We start from the raw sequence: 25,122 nt of genomic DNA, 5'->3' as shown, positions 1-25,122 counted from the left end.
AATACTTGTGCGAATTTTATGAAATGAGTACTATGTTAATAATTTCTCAAAAAAGGAAAGTTCAGGCTAAAATACCTAAAAGTCAGACTTGTGTATTTCTAATGACTCATCCCAATTTTGGTTTTCAAAATCATTAGATAAATTTATTAATTCTTAGTCTTAAGGATAGAGTCGAGGAAGAAATCATGGCAGGAGCTATGAAGAGGTTGGAGCCAATGGAATGGAGACCTTTGGAAGCTCTTTAATGATGTCATTTTGGTTCCGTTCTTCAAAGCCATGTAGGGATACAATTGTATTCTGACCCTAAAATTCTACAATTCATGGTCGAATGGTGAGGTTTCAATAGGGAGCATTAAACTTAAGGTGACCTTGAAGTTAATTTTTGAGCTGATGGGTCTTCACTACAGAGGCTTAAGCATTGTAAAGAAGAGCTTAGGAGAACACATAGTTCATCAAAAAATTCTTTGAAGAGCATGAAAAATTAAGATTACAAAATTGGTATGATAAATCTAGTGTTCCTCATCCCTATGTTGTGGTTAGCTTACATGTCATAAATTTTTATACCTTAGTGAAACACTACTTTCCATGGGTACCACTTCCCCTTTTTGAATCACGTTAGGCATAAAGAGTTTATAATTTTATAAATATGCCTTTGTATCTTTTCTCCTCTCTATGTAAAAAACACTAAAAATGGGGCCTCCCCTCCTCTGTACCAAGGTCTTGTCCTAGCCCTATACGAGCATGTGTTTGCTATGACTCCATAAGGTAATAGATTGTTAAGCCAAAATGTTAACCCTCTCAAATCCTATAGCTTGGTAAAAATTAATTTAATTAAGAGTAAACCCCATTCCCTATGAAAAATTTTTGCCTCTCCGAAGAAAAAAGACAAGCCTAGCAAAAACCCCATTGTGTCTACTAAAGAAACAAACCTCCTCAAAGCCACACCCCAAAAAAGGAAAATTCTTTTCTACGAAAATTGGTAACCTAAGGCTAGGACATTAGACCTTAAATCCTCCAAACCCAAAACAATTGTTATTGATATTGAAGACTGTGACCAAGAAAAGAGAGAGGAGTACAACATGTAGGGGACTACTAAATAGGATACTAGCATAGGTGAGAGGTGATAATGAAGCATGATCAACTTTCTCTGACGAAGGATCAAGAACCTCAAAAGCATCTATAACCTCATCTAAAATTTCAAAAAACTCCAAAGGTTCACAAACATGGGTTATTTGTTCAAAAGAATGAAGACGTACTTTGAAATCAGAAAGAGGAGCATGGAGAGATGGTGGAGCATCATGATCACCATGTACCTCCTCAATTTTAGTCCAAAGAGCATGACACCGCGTGAAATCAACAAGTGACTCCAAAATGTCTTCATCTATGTATATATAAAGGCTTTATCCCTATGACCTTTCCCAATAAGATTCTCCCTAGGTGTGTCTGGAATAGGAATACAATGGTACAAAAAGGGCAAGAAATCATGTTCATTAAGATAAGTGATAATAAAATCATGTCATTGTTGATAATTCTCCTCTCCAAAGTAAATGAAAAACACATTTTGACAATAAAAATTCTTTACAATATGAGAGATAATGCCATCACAAATATAGATTAAAACAAATAGCCTACACGACAAAAACTAACTAAAAAGCCTACTAAAAAACCTGATTTTAGCAAAATACCTGTTGAGGCCGAATGACGATGAACAATAAATTTGGTGGATGAATCATGCCATATCCATGATCAACTCAACTACACACAAGCTTCAACACACACCAACGATCACTCAATCTTCATACACCAACAATTAAGCGATCTCCATGGGTACGTTGCAGCAAGTGCCAAATCACCATACTTATGAGTGCTTTCTCATTCCAAGTGCGGAGGTGCAAGCTTTATAAATTGCTAAGTTCCCCAACACGCAGCCAACATGGGATCCTATCTTGGTAGACTCCCACTCCACAAGATGGAAAGCGCCAATGCAATGGCGCTATAAGCACTCCCTCGCAGAAGGAATTTGTTCCCTACAAAGAGCTTCAACAACCAATGCCCCACATGGGTAATAAATAAGTGCCTGGCCAATGAACACCACTTAGGCGACCGGATCCACAAAATAGAAATGCACTACAGTAAATGCACACCTATCACAATATCAATGTGCTCTGCAAATTTTGGAGAGAACAAACCCGACGGCCAGATCTGATGCGAGTCCGAACAAAGGAGTCGAATCAGAGGCCAATACTATGATTCCAGACTAGATAAGTAATTACTGGCTATACTATGATGATATTTTTGGTTGATTAAGGGGTTTTTTTATATGTGCTTATTGGTTAATCTGTAGCTTCTGGCTGTTTCTAGACTATCGGCCATTTCTGTTGGTTGATGCTTTGAACTGCTTCTTTCTATTTGTGATTAGGACCCTTTCCCTATTCAATTAATCAAAAACTATCTTTGTAATAAATCTTCTTATAGAAAATATAGTTAGTGTCTATTAAAATCGTTTAGATATATCTATTTGTCTTTATAATAAACCTATTAGCAATTCACATTCTAATATTCAATTACACACATGTTAAATAAATTTTAGTCTTATTGAATGATATCTATTTATTTTATGATGATCCCATTTTTAAAATTAGTTCATGGTTGTTGACTTTATTAAGAAATATCTATGTGTCTTTATAGCAACTCACATGCTAATTAAAATATATTTTAATAATAATACAAATGAATGGTTATTAATCTAATTGAAGTGTATCTAACTTTCTTTTATAATAAATCTTTTTATATTAATATTAATAATTGTCTTTACAATAAACATATTAGAAAACTTGACATGATAATATATGTTTTATACACACACGTGCACATGCACATAGGCACTGTGTGTATAAATGAATAATTAATATTTTTTTAAACATATCCCTTTGTCTTTTTAAAAACTTGTTTTATAATAATATTGTTGAATTGTTATTAGTCTTCTTTACAAATATCTGCTTGTCTTAATAACAATACTACTAAATGTCTTTATAGTAATTCTTTATATAATATTAACAAATGACTATTTTCTTTGTTGAAAGATATTTAAATCAATTATATATATATATATATATAAATAAAATCATATAACATATATGTCCTAACAAGATTTTTAATATCTACTCTCTTATATAGTAAACCTTTTATACTAATATTATTAAATGTCTTTGTAATAAACCTTTATAATATTAGTGAATAAGTATTGACATTTCCAAGAGATATCTGCTTATCTTTATAATAAATCTATTTGAACAACTTGCATGCTCATTACCACATATATATAATTGATACGCTTGTTAAAATATATCTGCTTGTCTTTATAATAAACTCTTTCATGATAAGGGTAATTATTAATTTTGAAGAGAGAACGCAGCCTTCAAATATTGCCCTTTCATCTTCCATATCCTGAACTTCCGAGCTGCTCTTTTGAAGTGAATGTAATGTGTCACTTTGTGATGGTGCATGGATCAGGCTATGGGGCTTGGTGCTGGTATAAAGTTGCAGATCTACTTCTGAAAGCCGGCCACAATGTATCTTCCCTTGACATGGCCGGCGGAGGTATAGATCCTAGAGACGCCGACACCATATCTTCTTTACAAGAGTACAATCAGCCACTCACAGACTTCTTTACAGCTCTTCCTTCAGACGAGAAAGTATGAATTTGTTCAAAGAAAGGAAAAAAATCATTTTAATTTGTTTAAGTGATTCATTATAAATTACATTACTAGATGGGTTTTTCTAGAAAATAAATTTTCAGATGAACCGCCTCCACAAATTAAAACTTAAGCCCATCTGTGTCCATTATATCTTTATTTCCAATAGAATTCAGATCATCAAAACCATGGATGTGAACTAATTTGTAGCTGTGTGTCTGTTAAGGTTGTATTGGTTGGTCACAGCGCTGGTGGATTCAATTTGAGTTTTACCATGGAGCGTTTTCCAGATAGAATTGCTGCTGCTGTCTTTGTTACTGCCTTCATGCCCCTCAGTGGAACAACTTTCTCTGATGTGATCACTGAGGTTTGATGAATTCCCTCTCTCTATTATTTTCTGCACCACCAACAGTTATAAACTTGCAACGCTCTTTTTCTAGGTCGCATCAATAGTTGGAGACTTCGGAGACTCCACATATTACTACGGAAATGGGAAAGAAAATCCGGCCACATCCTTCAGATTTGGCACCCAGTTTACTAGACATTTTTTATCACAGAACAGTCCTTCTTGGGTAAATCACTTAGAACAGAATCACTTCGGTAGTGTATCGGGTAGTTTTGGAATTTCAATTGAATAATTGATTTATATGGGTCTGAATGCAGGATCTAATGTTGTGGGATTCACTGGAGAGAAAGTTTCCTCTATGGCAAGAACCTCTTTTGTATACAGTTAAAAACTATGGAAGCGTTAAGAGAATATACGTTGTTGCGAAGGAAGATAAATTACTTGTGGAGGCGTACCAGAGAAAGATGATTGCAGAGAATCCTCCACAAATGGTTTACGAAATTGAAGGATCTGATCATACCATAGTGTTTTCCAAGCCTCTTCATCTGGCTGAGGTGCTCATACAAATTGCTAAGATATGTGTGTGAAAGTGAAGCAATCAGATGCAGATGGATTTTAGTAAAATTTGGGACATCTCAAAATCCTACAATAAACTTTGTCACATGTCAATTATTATATACTATTAAACTTTATCGCAGGCCAAAGTTATTAATTTTGTAGCATTGTAACGGTGAAATTATTATACTATGTTTGACAAGAACAAATATACAGCAATTACGTTTTGACAATTTTTTAAATATACATAGGGATCATTGATTCTGCAGCGGTATTTTTTAATTATCTTGGAATTACTAAGTAAAATTTTATATCAAATATGGTTCCTGCAATTTTGGTTAATTAATTTTCTAAAAGATAAAAAATAGTTGACAGTCTATTTTCAATTAAAAATATAAAAAAGATGTATGAAAAATGTATTGTTTACAATCAACATAAAATTCAATTGCTAAATCTAATAGACCCAAGCAACATCTTGGTTTAATCCATATAGATTTGTATGATTCTTTGGAAACTTATTTGAAAATCTAAGTATTTCATATTGTATAAATGAAGGAATCAGATGTAGATGGATTTTTAGTAAAGTTTGTGAAATCAAAGAATAGACTCTGTCACTTGTCAAAGTTCTTAATATTGTAAATTGAAACGATGGAATTATTATACTATTTTGACAACAAGTATACAGTATTAATATCTGACAATTTTGTAATATCTATTGGATTTATTAATTGTATACATTAAATATTATAGGTTGGTTATTATAGAATATGTATGTTATAATGTTATTTACCTTTTGAAACTCCATATATTAGATATCCTCTTATTTATTAACTCAGTCAGAAACTTTTGTATGATTTGTTGTGTAATCAACATATCACTATTATTATTATTTGTTTGCCTTCACCAAATATCAAAATTAGATTACAGACCTATAAGAAATGAGAAAACTTAACATGAAAATGATTTCAGACTACATTAAAAAGTACAAAAACAAAATGCCGTATAAGCAGAAATATGTAGCAACAGAGGGAGATTGTGTACACGCTTGAAAAGAAAGAACTGATTTTCTTTCCAAAAGCTCAAGACAAAATTTTAAAGAAATTTCTATAAATGAATACATCGTTTATTTCTTCCATGAGACACACAGAACGAGATCTTTATATTCAATAGACAATATACATAATTACAAAAGATGCACTTGTCACTTCTAATAAAGAATGCAAATTTAAGAATTTCTATTTATCTATTTTATGACATTTACAATGTACCTATATATAAAACTAGTGAACATTATTTTTTATAGTTATAATGCTTAAAATACATAGAGGTTTGGGTTTTTATTCAAGGGCTTCTTTTTTTTGCCTGTTTGGTAGGTTGAGAACTTGTTGTGGAGTGTCCCTTTTGTTGTCAAGTTGGTTGGTTGGGGGTGACAACTACCTATAGTGTCTGGGTCCTGCAATGGAGTTTGGGTTTCCATGTTCCATGTTAGGCTTGGTAGGGGTTTGTCTCTTTCTTATGGCTCTAAGGGTTGTGAATGTTTTGGCTTTTAGAGCCTCTATTTATGCTAGGAGTAAGGTCTTGTTTGGGAAGATGTTTTCTCTTCATATGACTCTACAATAATCGATCTGTTTATGTTTGATGGTGAAAGATCGTCACAAGGTGAGTCTATTTGTTGGGATTTCCTGTGTTTGTCATGTTGTGGAGATTTGCAAGTAGTTGATGTCCTCTGTGTCACTCTAGCAATTTCCCTTCATACAACTCTTCCTCTCTATGGCTCTCATATGTTTAGTTTAATGGATTCTTGTCTTTTTAGGACTCTTTTGATTATTATGATCTTCAAAGGTGGATGTGGGGATATTTGGTGGTGCATGCCCTTGTTGTTCTATGGTAACATCTCTTCTGGTCTTCCTTTTATTGGGGTTCCTATTTGGGTTATTTACAAATCTGGCTCACCTTTTTTGGGAATTTTTTATGAGTCTTTCTCATGGAAGGGCTCATGTTTGTTTTCTTTTATTCTGAATCTTACTATCCTACAATTGAGGGTTTTGTTAAGGTGGGCTCTGTTGTAGGCTTACCCTCTGTTTATCATCCTGCAGAGGTGGACTTTTTCCTAAAGCATTAGGTTAAACTCTTGAAAGGTTTTTTGATCTGGGTCCTTTAGTGTGGATTTATTAAGTATTGTTTTGAGGTGGAGACCTATCTTCTACCATATTTCTCTTCTAAGTCTCCTATTGAGGTGGGATTTACTCCTTTGGGTGTAGTTGACGTCTATAATATTGTTATTCCCCTTATTGGTGTTGTGGTTTATGTTGAAGATTTGATTGTTGTTGAGCCTATGGAGGTGGCTTCTACAGTAAAGTTTGTTGGTTGGATAACTATATGTAAAATGATATTCAATGGTTATATTGTCAATGGCTACATTAGCAATGGTTGGCATCTATATGATGCCAGTAATCCAATAGAGGTCGATTTTGAGATGTATGCATTGGACAACAAGTTGGTTTGAGGTCAAAAGTCCTAGAGAGGTGGATTTGGTAAAAAAGAATGTTATGTTTTTAGAAGTGATTAAAAAAATTGAGAATGCAAAGACCTTGTTTTGTGTTTTTAGGGACTTTAGTATTACATTTACCAAGTACAATGTCACTAATATTGTGGAGTATTTTCTAGTGTAGCATAAAACATTATATCTACATACATTTTTTTCCTCACCTAGACCTCAATTTGGTGTTTTGTCTTTTGATGCCTGATGCCTATTTTGATTATGCTCAGACCCTTCAAAAATATGCATTTCTAGCTTCTTTATTGTCTCTACCCCAAAGATGAGTCCTAATTCTCAGGAACATGGCACCACACTACCCTGGTCCTCTCAATCAAGGCCCAATTTTGGTCCTCACAATAGTCACATCAAGTGAGTGGGAATTTAGATCTCCATGTTGGCCTACGCTGAAAATTCAAATAGTTTTTGGATGGTCAAGTATAAAAGGAGGTCTACTCCTCTCATTTGAAACCTAACCTAACTTCTGGGGACTTCATTGAAGATTTCAAATTCAATTCAAGTGTGAAAGAAATCAAGAATTCATCAAGCATTGAAGAATAAGTTTAGTCAAGTTCAAACATTCAAGATGGCATCCATGATAAACTTTCTATAAAGATATTAAAAATTAAACCCTAAAAACCTTGTGTGAAGATTCAGACAATCTTCATCAAGGTATACATTTCAATTATGAGCATTCAATTCAGATCTAGCCTTTCCCTTAAAATAAAAACATTTTATAGCTATTCAATTCTACTTCCATTATAATTATTATTTCAATTTCAAGGCTAATTCCTAAACCAAGGCTTGCCTTAATCCATTTTCTTCTCTTTCTCTATGTAGGAATTTGACTCAAGAGTTGTAGTTAGATATTTTGACAAAGTTGATGATGATGAATTGTTTCAGATTTCAATAGAGTGAAAAGAAGAGGATCGAGGCCACCTACCATCCCAGTCCCAAAAAAATTTCTTGATAATTTGATAGCGAATCTAGTGTGTCTCCATAATCTAAAAGAGATCCCACTTGCCTATTTATGAGTTATAGGACTAGGGTGACCTACAATCTTAGTCTCAGTAATTTGGCTTGAATTTAAAGAATAGGTTATAATTTTATCAATTTTCTTAGATCTCCATCCATGGCTCTATTTAATATCTGTAGTAATTTGTAATTATTATTTCACTTCAATTTGTAGCATCTTCAAATTTCACTCCTTGTAATTTTGGCCGTATTTTGGGTCCTCGCCTTATCGGTCTCATTCCCATGCTTGATCGAGACCTGTTTATGACTCTCCTATGCAACCAAACCTCATATTCACATCCTACAACTTGCATAGCCCTTTGATCTTGACCAAAACTAGGGTAGGACCAAGGCGTTATGCCCAAGTCCTCCCTAATTGGGACCCATCTTGGTCCCTAGACCCTATCTCAAATTTGAGTGGGAAATACATCTCCTATGCTAGCCTTTGTTGAAAAATTAAATATTTGACAATAAGCAAGTATATAAGGAGGTCTTCCCCTCTCATTTGGTAGAACAAACAATCATAAGGTGAAAGCATGACAAGGTGGAGAAGGCAAGGAGACACCATTCAAACATCAAGCATTCAACTATTCATCATTTAGCATTCCTCGAGGTCGCATACTCTTCATCTATCCATTGGAGCATCATTACATTGTTCATTTGCAATCATATGTGTGTTAGGGTTTTGTCATGTGTTCATGCCATTTCATAAAACATATGTGATTACATCCAAGAAGCAAAGCATCGTTATCATCTATTGCAGATCTAAAGGTATACCTTTCCATCATTTATTTCAAGCATTTGTAGTATTTCTTTCAAGCTTGATTCTAAACCAGGGTTTGACTTAGGCAAACCTCTATTCCCAACCCATTTATTCTTCTTTCTATGTTTAGGAAATAGATGTGCAACTATACTTCAAGAATTAATCTTTATTCACAGAGACGGAAAAACCCTTTTTGACATGCAAAAGTTCGAAGGGCCAAGTGGAGGGTGCCCTTGTCTAGACAAATAGTCCCTGCAACTTTTGTTTGATTTTGTGGAGCAACTTTGAATCATCTCAAACTTCTCAGATCCAGGTGCATGACTAAATCTCGAATTTGTAGCTCGTTGTTTTCTCATACTTTCTCTTCATTCCCAACACTTTTCTTATTCAACTTACAAAAGAGGATCAAACACATTCCAACTTCAACTAATCTACTTAGTATTCGGTCCTTGCATCATTTAGGATTGGATTTAGTAGATTCATCCCCCTATTTTGAATGTAAAGACCTCCACGTGAAAATTGAGCTTAGTGAATCTTCCCTTTCCCCATGGAGAATTGGATAAGCTCCCCTTTTTCCACTTTACACAATTATCCATTGTTTTTCCCTAACTTTACAATTTACATCCCAATTTCAACTCAAAAGCGAGAGAAAATAAAGATCTCACTACTATGCAAAATAGATGAACTGAGTAAAATTTTGTTAACCATTTAAGCACTTATAAAGAAAATAATGAAGAAATATTATATAAATAAATTTTGTCTAAAATGAATATAGGAGGAAAAAAATGCACTATTCATGAATCATAATGAAGGTGACTAGAGCCATAAAATTTATTACAAATGCGAACCTAGCAATTTTAGAGGAAGATGTAATAATAAAGGAAGAAGGAGAAACTTCAAAGAAAATTAAAGAGAAAGAGCTAGAAATAATGGGGGAGATTGTAACAATAAAATTAATGTCTAGTGCTGAAATCATTTCAATAATTTTGGACACCATGCATTAGAATATTGAAGTAAACAAGGTAGAATAGAAACCATAAATACTCACTATACATTTTAAGAAAAAACATTTGCTAGTGAGAATTTTGTATGCTACATTTATTTTGGATGTTCATAATATATGACATCTAGTGAGAAATTGTTTATCATTGTGGATGACAAACATCATAGTGTACTGGTATTACGTTATAATCAATTTCATGGACCAAATGCAATGGTTATAATTGTGATAGAATATGGTGAAATAAAACATATCAATGCAACACTATTTGTTCCAATAATCAAAAGGAATATTCTATTGATTAGAATGCTAGAAAAAATTTATCAAGTGAATTTTGATGAGAATGAGTGCATAAAAAGAGACAAGTTAAAAATGAATGCACTTGTTGCAAGAACAAATATGATTGTTGTGAGAGTAAATATGATAGGTTATAGAATGTTTTTTCTTCATTTCACTCATGGAAACAAAATATTAAGGTCTAGTTAAATTAAAGGAAGTAAAATTTCAAGGTTGAAGTTTTAGTTTTGATTGGAAATATAAAAATAATATGTGAAGAATGTATTGTCAGTAAACAACATATTGTTATCTTTCCAATTGATAAATCTAGAATATACAAGTAACATCTCAATTAAATCCATATGGATTTGTGTTGTCCTATCAAAACACTTTGTTTGAATAAATATAAGTGTTTTTTTACCTTCTTTTATTATATCTCAAGGAATAAATGGGGATATAATTTCACTATAAAATCAGAAGTATTTGACAATTTTGTAGAATTCAAGAGGTTGGTTGGAAAACAAAGTGGTAAGTATATCAAATTGATAAGATCAAATAATGTAGTTGAGTTCAAAAATTAATCTATATTTCTTTAGAAATCAAGAAATAAAGAGAGAGTTCACTTCTTCCCATACTCTATAATAAAATAGAGTTGTTGAAAGGAAGAATAGGATCATTATTTAAATGGAAAGGGTTATTATGAAAGGGAATAATTTGGAACAAAAATTGGGTGAAGCAATATCAATAAAAGTGTATCTTGTAATAAAAGTCCTAAGAAATAGTTAAAGGAATGATGGTTGAACAAGCATGGTTTATGGTTAAGACAGGTCATAATCATTCAAGAGTATTTGGGTGTGTTTCTTTTGTACACATGCCAAAATAAATAAATAAATGTTTAAGTTACACTATAAAGGCCTAAAATGCATTTTTAGTGGTTATGGATTTGAAAATAAAGCATATTGATTATATGATTCCATATAAAAAGTATTGTTATAAGTAAAGATGTGGTGTCTAATGATGTACCATAATGGACTAAATAAAAAAGAGCAAAAGAAAAAAGAGATTGTGATTGATGAAGTTGAAGTGAAGGTATAAGAAGTGAATGAAACTAAATCATCTTATTTAGGAATATGAATGCATCAAAAATATCAAATAAGGATTGCAGAAGAGAATCATCCATCAAGGCTTTTGTTGGATTAAAATTGTGACAGATCGAAGCATTAATTAGTAAAATAAAAATAATTGAAAGGAATGACAAATAGAATCTAGTTTAGAATTCCTAGTAATAAAGTATTGGTACAAGGTGTATACACAAAGCAAAGTATATATCTAATGGAAGCACTGATAAGAATAAGGCTAGATTGGTAGCCAAAGGGTACACTCAACAAGAAGGTATTTCAACTATATTAATTTTTTTGCACCTCTAGAATGAATAAATACTATCAAATTGCTTTTGTCTTTGATAACTTAGTAAAGTTGTACAATTTATCAAACAGATGCAAAGAGATCCTTTTTCAATGCATATATTAATTAAATCCAAGTCTTTATATTAAGAGATAAATGAAGGATATTTTTATCTTAGTTCTCTATGTTGATGATCATATCTACACAAGGAATGATTTATTTTTATTTATGAAGTTTAGAGTAGCTATAGTTACTAAATTTAAAATGATAGACTTTTAAATAGATGCACCATTTTCTAGGTAAAGAAGTTTGAAAAAATAAAATAAAATATTCACATCATAGAAAAATATGCTTCAAATATCTTATTTAAAATTTAGATGAAGAGTAGAAAATTAGTTACAAGACCCATCAAAGTTACACTTAAGATGTCTAGGTTATATTTGAGTTGGGTTTTTATATAGACCTTCTGCTAATAGTTGAGCTAGTGTCATGAGATCTTTATAGGGTGACTAGACACAAGTTTAGAAAGCTCAAGTTATATTTCAAGGAGTTGATAGAGAAGGGTCATATTTGTCCTTGTGCCTCTTCTTAATGGACACACTAATCATGTTCGTTAAAAATAAGGATAGGTTTCTTCATCTTTGCATAGATTTTGGTAGCTAAATAATATAGCAATAAAAAATCATTATCCATTGACTAGGATTAATGAATTTTTTATCAAATCTAGGGAGATAGGGCTTTCTTAGAGTTATATTTGAAGTTTGGATACCACTAATTGAGGCTTGTAGATACAGATATTGATAGGATAACTTTCAAAACTTGTTATGGTTGTTATTAGTTTATAGTTGTTCCCTTTTCTCTAATGAATTCCATCGTAGTGTTTATGAATCTCATGAGGAGGTGTTTTGCACATTCTTGGATCAATGTATTTTGGTGACCCTAGATGACATTTTGATATATTCATAGATAGAGTAACATGGAGAGAAATTGTATTAGGTATTTTAGTGTGTGAGACTATTAAGATAACTTGGTCAAATGCACCTTCTTGTGATGAGAGATTTAGTATGAAAGACAAATTATATTAGTTGATGGTATTCACCTAGATCTATTAAATATTATAATCCTCATAAATAGAACAAAATAAAGTTTACAAAGACGGATAAATTGAATCATGAAGCCATGGGGTAGCTTGCATGTAATAACTTTCTCTTCTACTAATGTTAGTACACCCAAAATCTTGAAGAGAGAAAATAATCAAATTAAAGAAGATTAAAAAAATTATGATTTTTTTATCTAAATTGTTATTGTTAAACCTAGCTTGATATATCTACCATAAACAAAAATGTGTATGGAAAATAGCTTCTACCTAACAAAAATCAGACGAATTAAATAACACACACTAAGGTTTGACTTATAGGCTTAAAAGTATTAAACAGTCAAACTTGACTGGAATTCTCTAGGCTTAATATGTTTCTTAGTGTGTGTGGTTTAAGGTTGAGCAACAAAAATACATCACAAATCAAAATGGCCAAGTTCCTTGCTGACATAGGTATTCTAAAATGAATTCTTGAGAGCAAATAATCAAATGGAAGAAGATTCCAAAAAACATGATTTTATATTTTTTCAAAATTGTTATTGTCAAACTTAACTAGATAATGTCTACCAAATAGAAAATTGTGTATGTAACACGACTTAAACCTAATAATAATACGTCACAAATAACAATTGTCATGTTCCTAGTTGTCATGAGTATTCTAAAATGAATTCTAGAAATCAAACAAATTCCTAATTGAACAGAGTGAATTTCATGTGTTAATGTCTAATGATTTGAAAGTCAGCATGTGATGCATGCATTGGAGATTTAGTATGAAAGAAACATTGTATTCATTGATGATATCTACCTAGTTCTATTAAAGATTAGACTGATAAAAAACTGACCAAAATAAAGTATGCAGACAAGGATAAACTTAATCATGAAGGTGATAGGTAGCTTACTCTAATAACTTTCTTTTCTTCTAATGTTTGTACTCTCAAAATTGTGAAGAGAGAAAATAATCAAATAAAAGAAGATTCAAAAAATCATGATTTTTTTCTTTTTCAAAATTGTTATTGTCAAAGCTAACTTGATGATGTCTACCAAACACAAAAAAGTATATGTAAGATGGCTTCTACCTAACAACAATACATCACAAATCACCATGGTCAAATTCCTAGCTATAATGGATATTCTAAAATCAATTATGTAGAACAAATAATCAAATTCAAAAAAATTCAAAAAAATCATGATTTCTTTTTTTTTAAATGGTTATTATCAAACCTAACTAGGTAATGTCTACCAAACACACACACACAAAAAAAAATGTAACTTGACTTCTACATAACAGATTACATCACAAATCACAATAGTCGAGTTATTGTAAAATGAATTGCATAAATCAAATAAATTCAAAAATGGATGGAGTAAATTTCTACTATTGATGTTTGTGAGTTTGTAGGTCAACATGTGATGCACGGATTGACAGCCACCTCTCTTGACAATTTGCCACTTCTTTGCCAATGCAACATGCGTCAGTAAAATCTATAGAGTTTGCATTTTTATACTTATACAAATTTAGTAAGACTACAACCAGGGACTAGTTGGTATTAAAATATGCACGTAATAATGGATGATATACCATTGTTGTGTAGTGTATCTTTTTACGTTAATATAATTGAATGTTTGTTAGCTTTATAGATAAATCCTTCTATAATTCAATTATTGAATGGTTGTTAGTTTTGTTGGAAGATATCTCGGTCTAATTACAATATAATATATATATATAAAATTGCAAGGCAAATAATATATTGCAAATAATATATCTAACTAAAAGTAACAAGGCCGTGTTGCAAAGAGTTTTCTCTTAAATTTTGTAAAATTGTTATGATATTTGAATTTGACTTAATATTATTATTATTTAGATTTTATTCAATAGTTAAAATAAATGTAAATTTGTTTACAAACAAAATTATTATTATTGATTTTTTATATTTAATTTTTAAATAATCATATTTTAAAAAAAAATAATTTACTTATTGAAAACCAAAGAACAATAATTTATTATTTTTTGTGTGTTTCATTTATATGAAATTTTTTAAAACAAAACAATTGAATGGACTAAATATATATATAATTGTAAGGCAAATAATATATCTAACTAAAAGTAACAAGGCCGCCTTGCAAAGTATTTTCTGTCAAATTTTGTAAAATTGTTATGATATTTGAATTTGACTTAATATTATTATTATTGTTATTTAGATTTTATTCAATAGTTAAAATAAATTTAAATTTATTTGTGAACAAAATTATTATTATTGATTTTTTATATTTCATTTTTAAATAATCATATTTAAAAAAAAAATTAATTTTACTTATTGAAAACAAAAGAAAAATATATATATTTTTTTGTGTGTTTCATTTATATGAAATTTTTAAAAACAAAACAATTGAATGGACAATAAAACATATATATATATATATATATATATATATATATATATATATATATATATATATATATATATATATATATATATATATATATATATATATATATATATATATAATTGTAAGGCAAATAATATATCTAACTAAAACTAACAAGGCTGTGTTGCAACGTATTTTTTGTCAAATTTTGTAAAATTGTTATGATATTTGAATTTGATTTATTATTACTATTACTATTACTATTACTATTACTATTACTATTACTATTACTATTACTACTACTACTATTATTATTATTATTATTATTATTATTATTATTATTATTATTATTATTATTATTATTCAACAGTTAAAATAAATTTAAATTTGTTTACCGAACAAAATTATTATTATTGAATTTTTAAATTTAATTTTTAAATACTCATATTTAAAAACAAATTAAATTTACTTATTGAAAACAAAAGAACAATAATTTATTATTTTTTGTGTGTTTCATTTATATGAAATTTTTTAAAACAAAACAATTTAATGGACAATTATATATATATATATAAAATTGTAAAGCAAATAATATATCTAACTAAAAGTAACAAGGCTGCATTGCAATATGTTTTCTGTCAAATTTTGTAAAATTGTTATGATATTTGAATATGAACAAAATTATTATTATCGACTTTTTTATATTTAATTTTTAAATAATCATATTTTAAAAAAAATAATTTTACTTATTGAAAACAAAAAAATAATAATTTATTATTTTTTGTGTGTTTCATTTATATGATTTTTTTGAAAAAAAACCAATTGAATGAAATATATATATATATATATATATATATATATAAAATTGTAAGGCAAATAATTTATCTAACTAAAAGTAACAAGGCCGCTTGCAACCTATTTTATGTCAAATTTTGGTAAAATTATTTTTCTATTTGAATTTGACTTAATATTATTATTATTGTTATTTAGATTTTATTCAATAGTTAAAATAAATTTAAATTTGTTTACCAAACAAAATTATTATTATTGATTTTTTTATATTTAATTTTTAAATAATCATATTTTAAAAAAATAGAAATTTACCTATTGAAAACAAAAAAACAATAATTTATTAATTTGTTTGTGTTTCATTTATATGAAATTTTTTAAAACAAAACAATTGAATGGACATTTATAATTGATGACTTTTATGAAACATAGGCTAATAAATATAATTAGAGGTAAGTGTAGTGGAGGTCATTCAAATTATTTTTTAGGATTTTCGTAATTTATTTGTAATTTATTTATTTTTAATTATAATAATTATGTAAAGTCTATTCAATAATTAAATTACTTTTTAAATTTAATTATTGAGAAAAATTATATTATTATTACTGATTTTTATTTTTTGTTTTTTAGATTTAATTAAATTTAAATAAACATATTTAAATTGATGACTTTTATGAAACATAGTTAATAAATATAATTGAAAGTAAGTTGAGGTGAAAATAAAATATTTTTTATGATTTTAATAATTTATTTATTTTTATTATAATAATTATTTAAATTTTATTGAATAGTTAGAATAAATTATGAATTAATTTATTTAACAAATATTATTTATTTTTTAATGTTTTATTTTTTTTAAGATTAATTATTCATTTTCAAATAATCATACTTTAATCAAATTAAATTTATTTATTAAAACCAAGGAAACCTATTTATTAATTCTCAGGTATTTCATTTAAATTTGATTATTAAACATTAAAATAATTTTTTATTGATTTTTTATGTTTTAATATTTTTCTAGGCTTAATGTTTGTTTTTAAGAATTAGACTTTAATAAATTTAATATGTGTGTGTGTGTGTGTCATTGATAATTTATAAATTTAAAACAAAAATAATTTAATGTTTCAAACTGAATTGAATTATTTTAGTTTCTTGGATATTTTCTTAAAATATAGGAGTGATGTCATTACCAAAAATTTGGTAGCATTCGTGTCATGAGAAATATCCTTATTATGCCTCTCCAAAATGTTGAGATTTCAAATATCACTAATCAAAATGGAGGAAAAGTGATTTTTTATTTACTCGGCATAAAACATGTTCATTTACATAAATTTTAAACATTAGAATTGATTCTATAACAAATAATAAATATTTTGATTGGTTCAAATAAAATCATTTAATCACTAGTTAGTTGCTAGTTAAAAACGTAGCCTTGCCTATAGTTCTATGTCGTGGCACGAACTAAAAATGAACAAAATATCATACAAATGTCACCACAACAACATAAATAGTGAATCTGATAAGAAATTATATTGATGTCATATCATACCCTTTTTCTCTTATCCACAAACTAATTGTAAGTTTTAGTTATAATTAGAAATATTGTAGGTAAAACTTTCCATAAAATAATTAACCAGAGTGTACAAACTTGTTGCTCTTTCAACTATCTTACTCTTGCTCTTTCACCCATCTTAATCTAAATAAAATATGCAAAATATTTCTCAATTGTAACACAATATGAAAAGTAAAATGATACTCTCACATAAAGTAAAATGCCACCTTGAAATATGGGCTTTTATCTTCCATTTCTTGAGCTTGTGGGTTGTTGCTGATTTATAAAAAATTGAATAGTGTGTGTGAGGTTTCAGAAAGGAGCATGGAGACAAATGAAGTGAAAAGGAAGAGGTGTCACTTTGTGGTGGTTCATGGAACAACCTTGGGTGGTTGGTGGTGATTCATGGAACAACCTTGGGTGGTTTGTGTTGGTATAAAGTTGCAGATCCTACAAATGCTGATTAGGTTTCATCTTTACAAGGGCACAATTAGCCACTAACAGATTTCTTCATAGCTCTTTCTTCTTATTTGGTGAATTAAGTTTTGATTTGTTTAAATGATTTGTTTCAAATCATGTTAATAATTGGATTCTATTAGAAACATAACCCCCAATTTCAAATGAATCACTTAAACAAATCAAAATAAATTGAATGGTGTCTATTATATGTATTTCTTAATTGAAAATACATGTCATCACAACCATGGATTTAAAATAATTTGTAGCTTTATGTTATAGTTGGCAAAAACAAAAAAATGGCGATGGTTGGTCGGAATGGCTCTCTACGAACAAATTTGGTTGGTTCGAATGGTTCTCTATGAACAAGCTTGGCTACCCAAAATGACCCTTTGTAGACAAGCTTGATTGGATGCAATAGCTCTCTATAGACTAGCTTGACTAATCAAAATAGGTCTATGTGAATAGGCTCTTTGTATTTCTAGTGTACTTTCCACTATGATCCTAAGCCTCCTAATGTTAATCAACCTCACAGATTTAACTCATATTCATTCATAGATTCCCCAACTCACTTTGATGATTTCTTGGGAAAAGTCTGTCAAGGAGGTAATAGGCAGATTATTGGCTCAAAATTTTTAAACAAGTACTGCTCCTTTGATGATTTTCCCCCACGGATGGGAAGTGGACCTAATAGAAATCCTAGGGTCTCACTTCACAGGAGTTTTAGTGGGCCTTGGTTGAAAAATTCCTATTTTAACAATAGGTCTCAATGGATCAAGGATGTAGGGCATCTAGGTCCTCTCTCAAATTCTAAGGTTTTCCCTAATAAAGTATCCACGGGCTCAAATAGTATTTGTTTGGGTAAGGAAAGGACTCTCATGGGCTCTCAAAAAGGAAAAGACCCTTCATTCCTAGGAAAGTTTCACACAAATGGCATGGAAGGATTCAAAAAGCTTCGAGGTGGTTTGTGGTTGCAAGAGGTTAACCCATAACAAGTTTGGTGAGGTCATATGTTTATAACTAGTACCAAATCTAGGGGGCCTATCTCATGATACAAATAAGAAAAAAGGCACATTCTTGTAGAGGAATGCTTCTAAACATATTTAGGATTTTAGAAAGGAAGAACCTTCCACCTTCCCAGAGGAAGTTATAATTGAATTAACAATGAAAGTGATTAAAGAAAGGGCCGGGAAGAAAACTCTTTGTCCTTCCTTCAAACACCATCAATCCAGCCATTGGTCATCTTGAAGATAAAGCTCTATTTGCTAAATGGTGTGGCGTGGAAGGTAACAATCAAGGGATCTTAGAGTGGTCTCCAATCCTTCACTAGTATGGTCTTTGTTCACATTTTGCAAAATGACTTTTTCTTCATACAATTCATTGATTCTACCTGAAGGATTGCATTCTTCATGGTAACCCAATTTTTTACCAAGATTCTCCCTCCATTTTTTGGATTGGAAGCCTAGTTTTTACCCTCAAACCTAAAGACTCAAGAAATCCCCAATCTGGCTTATCTTAGTTGGTCTTCCTTGGGAATCCTAGTGTGTTGAGGATATTTTGAAGATTGGGGATGCCCTAGGCACTCTGTTGAGAATAGAAGAGGACATTTTCAACAAGAAGAAAGGGGATGTGGCTAATATTAATGTGGAAATATATTTAGACCTTGGTTTTTATGGAGAACAAGAAATTGTCTTTGAAGTTAGCAAACGGAAATAGAGAGTTAAGAACCCTACTGATAGGTAACCTAGAAAATGCCTTCTTTGAGATCAGGTCATCTTTGGCTATTCTTTGAAAGGCCAAATTGGTCCACTTTTCCAATATAAGGAGATACTATTATAAATGACAATAGAAGACCCTCTTAACAAGACAAATAATAATGTGGTCTAGTCTCAATTGGGAGATGATAATTTTCCCCCACCTTAATGGATTCTTGTCATCCTAATTATAGTGAGGCATTAGAAAATCCTCCTTTGATCACTTAGGGAAGCCTTTCAAGCACCAAGTCTTCTGGTTGGAAATAGAAAAAGAAAAAACCCATCAAGAAGAAGTCCATTCCTATCAAGGGAACATGCAAAGATTTCTCATATAAAATTAAGAGAGACTCTAGGAAAAGGAAGTGACCCAGAAATGTTAAGAGTGGCACTAACATTATTCAAAAATATCCTTCAAAATATAAGGAATAGGTTCTTTTAGAACTCCTCTTTGAGATAGAGAGCCTATAAGAGGATATAATTCAAGAATTGATTGCTTCCACTAGAGTTGGAGGTTCTCCATTGAATATGGAGATTCCTCACAAAGACAATCAACAAGTCCTAAATTATGAGCTAAGGATTCAGAAGTCATTAGAGCCTTCTCCCCTCCAATCTAGATTGTTGGAGCCATAAAATTATGTTGAATCCCCCTATTTTAACCCGCCATTACCTATTTTTCCCTCTCCCAATAGTGGTATTTTGAAGTCAACTAAAATTAACCTCTCTTCAAAAAATCCAAATCCCTTGGAGGGCTCCTTGCACTATATGTTTCTCTCTCCAAACATGGGCTTGGATTCCAATACTCAAAGGCTTTTGAAAGAGTGTATGAAGGAGGATGAGGAATCTGAAAATATAATGGAAACCCCTCTTGTTGTCCTATACTCACAAGTAAAATAAAATAGAAAGCTAGGTATTAAGCAACTATTTGAATGCAAGTCAAAGCTTGATTTTAGTATTGTCTCTCCCAAGAGAGGAAGAAAATCATTCTATGAGTACGGATCTTTAGAGGGAGAAGAATAAGGTCAAATTCAGATAACAGGTTTATTGAATGTAAGGAAGGGTCCATCCCTTCTTGAACAAAAAAAAAATCTTAACTTGGAATGTTAGGGGCCTCAATGCCCTTAACAAAAGATGCTTGATCAAGAGAAGAATCTATATACACCTAAAAATGGTCTATAAATAATTAATTAAATAGGAAATTATTTAATTAATCCCCCTTCCCAATTTAATTGAATTCATTAGAAATTTGATTAAATTCTCCTATTCATTTACTTATTAATAAATCTAAGGATTTATTTAATAGGTTCATTTCAATAGCCCCCTTTGATTAATTAATCTGAATTAATTAATGCTCCCCCATTTAATTCCTTTCTTCTAATCCCCTAATTAATTAACACAAATCAATTTATGAGTTGTTGAAAGTTAATTAGCCTTTTCCTATTATTTGAATTTATTAATTCAAATTACCCACATGCCTCCTAACTTCTAACCACCTAACCTAGCCACCTTCTAACCTAACACATTCCACTTAACCATGGGTTTAACTAACCCTATCCTATCTTGCACATCCTAACCTCCTATGGGTTGGATATTCTCCCCTTGAGACACATGGCACTTATGCCACATGTCTCCTCCCTTGGATACTTGCCCTCTTATGAGCAAGGCTCCTTGACACTTGTCACCATAGAGATGACAAGTGTCCCTCCCTCCAACATCTTCTCCAACCTCCTCCAATTTCATTCTTGATATCTTTAGACTCAATCTTCACCATTGACTCCTGCCACCTCACCCCTAGCCTTGGAAATCCTATAAATATCCCCCATTTTGGAGCACAAAGGATCCCATCTCATATGATTTTAGGCATTATTACTATAGGCATATTGTATCTTAGATCTAGTTTAATTTTATCATATTCTAGCATAATTATTGAATCATATAGCATAATCAATCTCTATTCTAGCTTAATTGCATCATCATCATAGCTTAATCATGCATATCATAAGCTTAATTATCCTCTTGGATCGATCTAGTATACTCAATCTCAACTAACTTACATATCATATCATATTAAATCCTTTGTCTAGGTGTAGTCAAGTCATTGGGATTGCTTATCTAGATCTAGGAGAAAATCCATACTCAGATCTCTTATGATGTGATAGGTCACTTTGTCATGGTTTATGTTTCGTTTGATTTCAATTTTCTAATCATGCTTTTAATGATCTATTGAGTGTTTGTGTTGGTTTCCATTGTGGGGCCTAGCCCCTTCGATCTTTAACTAGTTTGCTTGTAGGAAATCTCATTGACAGGTTGACTAGCTCTTTTGGTACACAAATTATCTCTCTTGGGCTCTCGATTCATGTTCTTGGTCTTCATTGTAGTGTCCTGACACCTCAAATGGTGTTTATGGGAGATTTGTCAACTCTGTTTTTATGTTTTTCTCTGTTTTAGCATTTTTTAGTTTGTTCGTTAGCGTTTTTGGTATATCTTGTAGCATTTTTGGTCATTTTGACAGCATTCTCGATCAGTTTGGTAGCGTTCTTGGTCAATTGTGTAGCGTTTCTAGTTAATTCAATAGCCTTTTTGGTGTTCAGAATAGCGTTTTTGGTTCATTTGATAGCGTTCTTGGTCTATTTGATAGCATTCTTGGTCCATTTGATAGCATTCTTGGTCCATTTGATAGTGTTCTTGGTCAGTTTGATAGCATTTTCAGTTTTTCATTGATTTTTCTAATGTGGTATTCTGCATTCCTCATTTCTGCTTCTCGACTGTCATTTTCCCAAACCTAATTTGTAGTTTGGTTATTTTGCAGGTACTTATTTTTCTATGAAATACCAGAGTCATAAACCATTTTTCCATCAAAAATTGCAATATAAACTACTAACTTTGTTTGCAGCCGTGTGATTTTGCACTTATTTTTGATAAATTAGGCACACAGACTAATATCAATGGAAATGAACAAACATGTCTTATGTGTTTTTGATGATAGGCGAGTATGCTCTCACCTTTCTTAGGTGATTAGAAAGCTAGAATCATCTTTTCTTTTCAATAGTGCATATATTTAGCGGGCCTACCCTCCCAAGGAGCCTATAAGGCCAAATCCATTGAGGTTGATGAGAGGGGAATGACTCAAGTGGGAATGGCTAATGCCAAGTACTCCAACCCACTATAAAATAAATGTGATTTGATGAAAATCAAGTGAATGGCAGTGCTCAGGAATAGCTCTCCTTCGTACCTTCGAGTATATCAAACCTTGGTTTTCAAGGCTGGGAAACCTCTTAATTGAGTTTATACCTCGATGCACTGAACATATCCCTTACTAGTTCCAATTAAAATTAGAAGATACCCAGTTTACCTCCAAACATTATTAAATTATTAGTGTATGTAGGGGGAAGAATATCACCTTAAGACACTCACCATATGTCCCTCTTGAGTGTATGTGCAAACTCCCCTTTTGAGACCTTATTGCTAGGCTCATAATCGGACTCCACTAGCTCTCACAAAGAAAAAAACATGGGCCCCCTTTAGGGGGTGACAAGGCTATGTGAGCTGACAGGGTACCAACTGTGGGCTAAGAACTAATAATGAAGCCAATCTCCTTAGGATAGACTGAATGATGTGTTTTTCAATTGTTCAAAACCCATGAAAACTTGTTTGTAAATTAGGTCAAGATATCATCCATTAAAATACAACAAAAATTGCAAACTCAAACTTCAAATTGTCAAATTTACAAGTTTCATAGTAGATTAGCTCTTTCAATCCAAACAGTCGCTCTCCTGTCCAAATAGTCACTCTCACTATCCAAATAGAAGCTCTCATGGTCCAAACAATCACTCTCATGGTCCAAATAGTATCTCTCACAGTCCAAACATTATCTCTCACTATCCAAACGGTCGCTCTCATGGTCCAAACAGTAGCTCTAACGGTCCAAATAGTTGCTCTCATGGTCCAAACAATAGCTCTCACAGTCCAAACAGTAGCTCTTTTTGTCCAAACGGTAGCTCTCATGGTCCAAACAATTGCTCTTTTAATCCAAATGGTAGCTCTCATAGTCTAAATAGTAGCTCTCACAGTCCAAACATCAGCTCTCTTGGTATGAATGTTAGCTTTCTCATATTTCAACTTTGACAATATAACAATATTCTCAGTCAGTTTGTCAGTGTTTCTAGTTAGTTTGTTAGCATTTTTGGTCAGTTTGTTAGCATTTCTGCTTAGTATAGTAGTGTTTCTAGTCAGTTTGTCAGTGTTTCTAGTTAGTATAGCAGTGTTTTTGGTCAATTTGTTAGCGTTTCTGGTCAGTATAAAAGTGTTTCTGGTCAGTATAGTAGCATTCTCGATCAGTTTATCAGCATTTATGGTTAGTTTGTCAGCGTTTCTGGTCAGTTTGTCAGCGTTTCTGGTCCATATAGCAGCATTTCTGGTCAGTATAGCAATGTTCTCGGTAAGTTTAGCACTATTTCTGGTCATTTTGTTAGCATTTCTAGTAAACTACACCAAAACTAGAAAACAAAAATGACCCATTTCTCAGACAGTCAAACATAGAGACTGGGTCATCTTCTTGGGTCACTTAGTTGGGTTATCTTTTGTTAAAATAGATTCAAAAGATAGACACACTAAGGTTCTCAAGTATTCATCTCCAACAACTTTAAGATCTAACATCTCAAAGTGAAACATCGCACCTTCTTTGATAAATTGATCACTCAAAACATAGTTTCTCATCAGGATCTATCATCCTCTTTCACGAAACTGCAACGTTTGATAAGGATAACCTTGTCCCACATCATAGGATATATCATTCCTATTGGACTTGGTTTTATCAAAATCATCATCATTGCACTCCAAACAAAGATAAAAAAGCTTACAAATCTACAAATACTTGAATTATCTTTTCATGTCATATCACTCTATCATACCTAAATTGATAGTTGGTCACTTATCGAAACACCTTCTAGACAACTGGATCCTTGCACAATATTAAACACACATGTATGCCCATTTTAAATAGAGTACAGAGATGAAAGATCGAAGAAACATAAATAGAAACATTCAAAATAGCTGAAGATCATAGAAACATGGAATACCAAAGAAAAATATAGGAAGAAGACATAATAGGTCAACATATCAAAGAAATCAAACAAGTCCAAAATCAAAATCCAACTATGTCAAAACCTCACAAGGATTCAAATGCATCTCCAGAGAAAGGTGGCTCTTTTATGCAACTCTTAAAGAGGCCCCTAAAGGATTTTGCTAAGGAAAATCAAAATCATACACCTATGTCTAGCAATGGCTCATCCCCCCATAACAAAATTAACTCTCCAAAGGCATCTATTCCTACACCTCTTAAACACTTGCAAGAACCTTCCATAGCATTCTCACCAAACAATACACCCAAGGATGAAGTTCCTCAAGAGATATCCATAATGGCCATCATACCTATTTTAGAGGATCCTATTCAAAGCCCATCTCCTTCATATCTAAGAATTGATTCCTTCCAACATCCCTATAATGCTCCCTTGTAAATTGAA

At 31.3% G+C, this 25,122-nt stretch overlaps 1 protein-coding gene across 1 annotated transcript; it reads left to right on the top strand.

Annotated features, from left to right (window-relative positions):
• Positions 1-3,365: 3,365 nt before the first annotated feature.
• LOC131873356 (methylesterase 8-like) lies at positions 3,366-4,733 on the top strand. The gene is made up of 4 exons (XM_059216308.1): positions 3,366-3,695; positions 3,922-4,062; positions 4,136-4,267; positions 4,359-4,733. The coding sequence occupies exons 1-4, from the start codon at positions 3,483-3,485 to the stop codon at positions 4,626-4,628; spliced, it is 756 nt and encodes a 251-aa protein (XP_059072291.1). The 5' UTR covers positions 3,366-3,482; the 3' UTR covers positions 4,629-4,733.
• The last annotated feature ends 20,389 nt before the right edge of the window (positions 4,734-25,122 follow it).

The sequence above is a fragment of the Cryptomeria japonica genome, unplaced genomic scaffold, assembly GCF_030272615.1.
Source record: "Cryptomeria japonica unplaced genomic scaffold, Sugi_1.0 HiC_scaffold_1572, whole genome shotgun sequence".
Taxonomy (NCBI): domain Eukaryota; kingdom Viridiplantae; phylum Streptophyta; class Pinopsida; order Cupressales; family Cupressaceae; genus Cryptomeria; species Cryptomeria japonica.
The sequence above is the reverse complement of the archived record's forward strand: the minus strand, read 5'-3'. Positions and strand labels throughout refer to the sequence as shown.

What these genes read in the sequence shown, in the direction of transcription:
- LOC131873356 (XM_059216308.1), top strand. Translation starts at nt 3,483, where the DNA reads ATGTGTCACTTTGTGATGGTGCATGGATCAGGCTATGGGGCTTGGTGC. An exon ending in TCTCTGATGTGATCACTGAG is followed by an intron (nt 4,063 to 4,135) that starts GTTTGATGAATT and finishes CTCTTTTTCTAG; the next exon opens with GTCGCATCAATAGTTGGAGA. An exon ending in CACAGAACAGTCCTTCTTGG is followed by an intron (nt 4,268 to 4,358) that starts GTAAATCACTTA and finishes GTCTGAATGCAG; the next exon opens with GATCTAATGTTGTGGGATTC.